Source organism: Monoraphidium neglectum (genome assembly GCF_000611645.1).
Source record: "Monoraphidium neglectum strain SAG 48.87 unplaced genomic scaffold scaffold05925, whole genome shotgun sequence".
Lineage (NCBI taxonomy): Eukaryota > Viridiplantae > Chlorophyta > Chlorophyceae > Sphaeropleales > Selenastraceae > Monoraphidium > Monoraphidium neglectum.
In genome coordinates, this window is record NW_014007708.1 from 1 (window position 1) to 2,187 (window position 2,187).

The following is a 2,187-nucleotide window of genomic DNA, read 5'->3' on the forward strand; positions in this document are numbered from 1 at the left end:
GGCGGGGAAGGGGGGAGGACGTGTTAGTTGCCATGAATGCGGGGCCGAGCCACGGGGCCGGGCGGCGGGCTTACGGTGCGGTGCGGCGCGGCCGGCCGGCCGGGCGTGGGGCACGTCAGCAGCTGCGGCTGACGTCGGCGCGTGTCAGCCCTCTGTGTACTCTTCATGCCCATTTCTGTGACACACATGCGCTCGCACTTGCGCGTGCGAACGCAGACACCCTGCCCCTCACTCTCATGCAAGCATGCACGCACAAACGCATCAGCCACATTGGTTCAACGCGCTCCCGCCCTCTCATGCTTGCATCCCCACATTCCACACCCCCCCCCCCACACACACACACCCACCTGTCCGCAGGCAGCTGCCCGCCATAGTTCTCCCGCAGGTGCTGGTTGAATATCGCCCGCGCGTTGTCGCGCCGCGCCACAAACAGCTGGCTGTCGTTCAAATTGAACACGCGGCGCCAGGGCAGCAGGAAGGCCGCCTTCTGGTCGCCAAAGACGGCGTAGGACACGTATATGAGGCGCTGGAACGCCTTGCGCTGCTCAAACTGCTGGGAGCGCTCCTTGGTCTCGTAGCCGGCGCGGCTGAGGCGGCGGCCGACCTTTGGGGTTGTGTGTGTGTGTGTGTGTGTGTGTGGTTTGTGTGTGTGTGTGTGTTTTTGCACGTGTGTGAGATGGCAAGAGAGAGAGAGACATGTTGAGGATGTGGGGAGGGATATGCACGTGAACGGATGTGAATGTGCGTGTGTGTTCTTTGACGTGCTGGACCCATGGATCCTGCTCGCTGCAGACGTCCCCTGCTGCTAATTGCATCACGCCCAGAGCGCTCAGCAATGCGGCGTCGCGCCGTGGACCAGCGTTCCGCGTTGGGACCAGCGTCCCGCCGGCGTGCCCCCTCCCCAAAGGGGCGCAGTATCCACCCCTGTGTCCCCTTTTCTCCCCCTGCGCCGCACCTCGATGAACACAGGCGCCGCCTCCTCATCCCCCAGGCCGAGAGCTTCCTTGAACAAGATCAGCTTCGGCGCCTCGTCGCCGCTGGGGGGTCGAGGAGCGAGGGGCACGGGGGGGCGAGGCGGCCGTGAGGGAGACGCGGCTGGCGGCAGGGCGGCGGACTGGCTCGTCGGGCTGGGGCCAGCCGCTAGGATGAAACCTCTTAAGGCGCAGCACCCGCAGCGGCAGCCCAAGAGCTGAGCACAACCTCAACCTCATAAACCTCTGCAGCTCATAGATATATCAAATCGTGAGATCAGATCAGGTTTAGAACGCGGCGCACCGCAGCTGCGTGTCGCCCGCGGGTATGATGTTCTCGAGGTACTGCCCGAAGATCTGCTGCAGCCCCGTCATCTGCTCCTTCTGCATGTTGATGCCGTACTTGGCACCCACACCGCTGACGTCATCCGCCGTCAGCTCGCTGGGGTCGTCCAGAGCCACCAGCAGGTTGAACAGGTCAACCACCGCCGCGCGGTCGCGCAGCTTCTTGGCCTGCGGGGGTGGTTGATATTTTGTGTTGTGGGAGGGGAAACGTGAGATTTTTGAGGGATCCTTGGGGTGAATGGTGGGCGTGTTGCCCCCGGGGGGGAGGGTTGGCGGGACCAGGCGCTTTTGGACGGGGCTTGGTGCAAGAGAGAGGGGTGTGTGGGTGCTGCTTTTGATGCAAGGGCCGGAGTTGCGTCGATGTGCTCTGTTGGAACGCCAGACGCGCAGCGCTGCATGGGGCGCCGGGACCCTGGCACTCAGGTACGAGTGAAAGGGGGGCTGGGACAGGACGGCTGGCAGCTGAGCGCCGGACGGCGCGCCGGACGGCGCGGGGGGCGGGGCCGCCCGGAGCTCATGCTTTGAGGGCCGGCGGCCTCCATGCGCGGCCCCGCCCAAGCCCCGCCACGGCCCACCGCTGCCAGCGAGGCGGCGCCGCACCCGTCTGTAACCCGACGCGCTCGCGCCGGCCTGGCCGCCCCGCCTTCGATGCATGCTGCCCTGCAAACAAGAACCCCGGCCCGCTCCAGCGCCGCCCGCCACACAAGCGCCGCCACCAAGGGTGGCTCGAGCCCGCCGCCGCCCAGCACTGGACGCGCCGCCCTCGCGGCCAGATGCGGCTGAAGACCACGCCGGCCCCGCCAATTATGAACAGGCGACCCATGCCCAACCCCCCCATATTGGAAAACAGAGCCCGGGGCCGCACCTGCAA

General features: G+C 66.2%; 1 protein-coding gene across 1 annotated transcript; it reads right to left on the bottom strand.

Moving 5' to 3' along the window:
- Positions 1–144: 144 nt before the first annotated feature.
- On the bottom strand, positions 145–1,970 carry MNEG_16047 (hypothetical protein; the record flags this gene model as incomplete). The annotated part of the gene is made up of 5 exons (XM_014035482.1): positions 145–175; positions 348–604; positions 956–1,037; positions 1,276–1,484; positions 1,917–1,970. 5 exons carry the CDS (start codon positions 1,968–1,970, stop codon positions 145–147), a joined length of 633 nt encoding a protein of 210 aa, XP_013890936.1.
- Between the last annotated feature and the right edge of the window lie 217 nt (positions 1,971–2,187).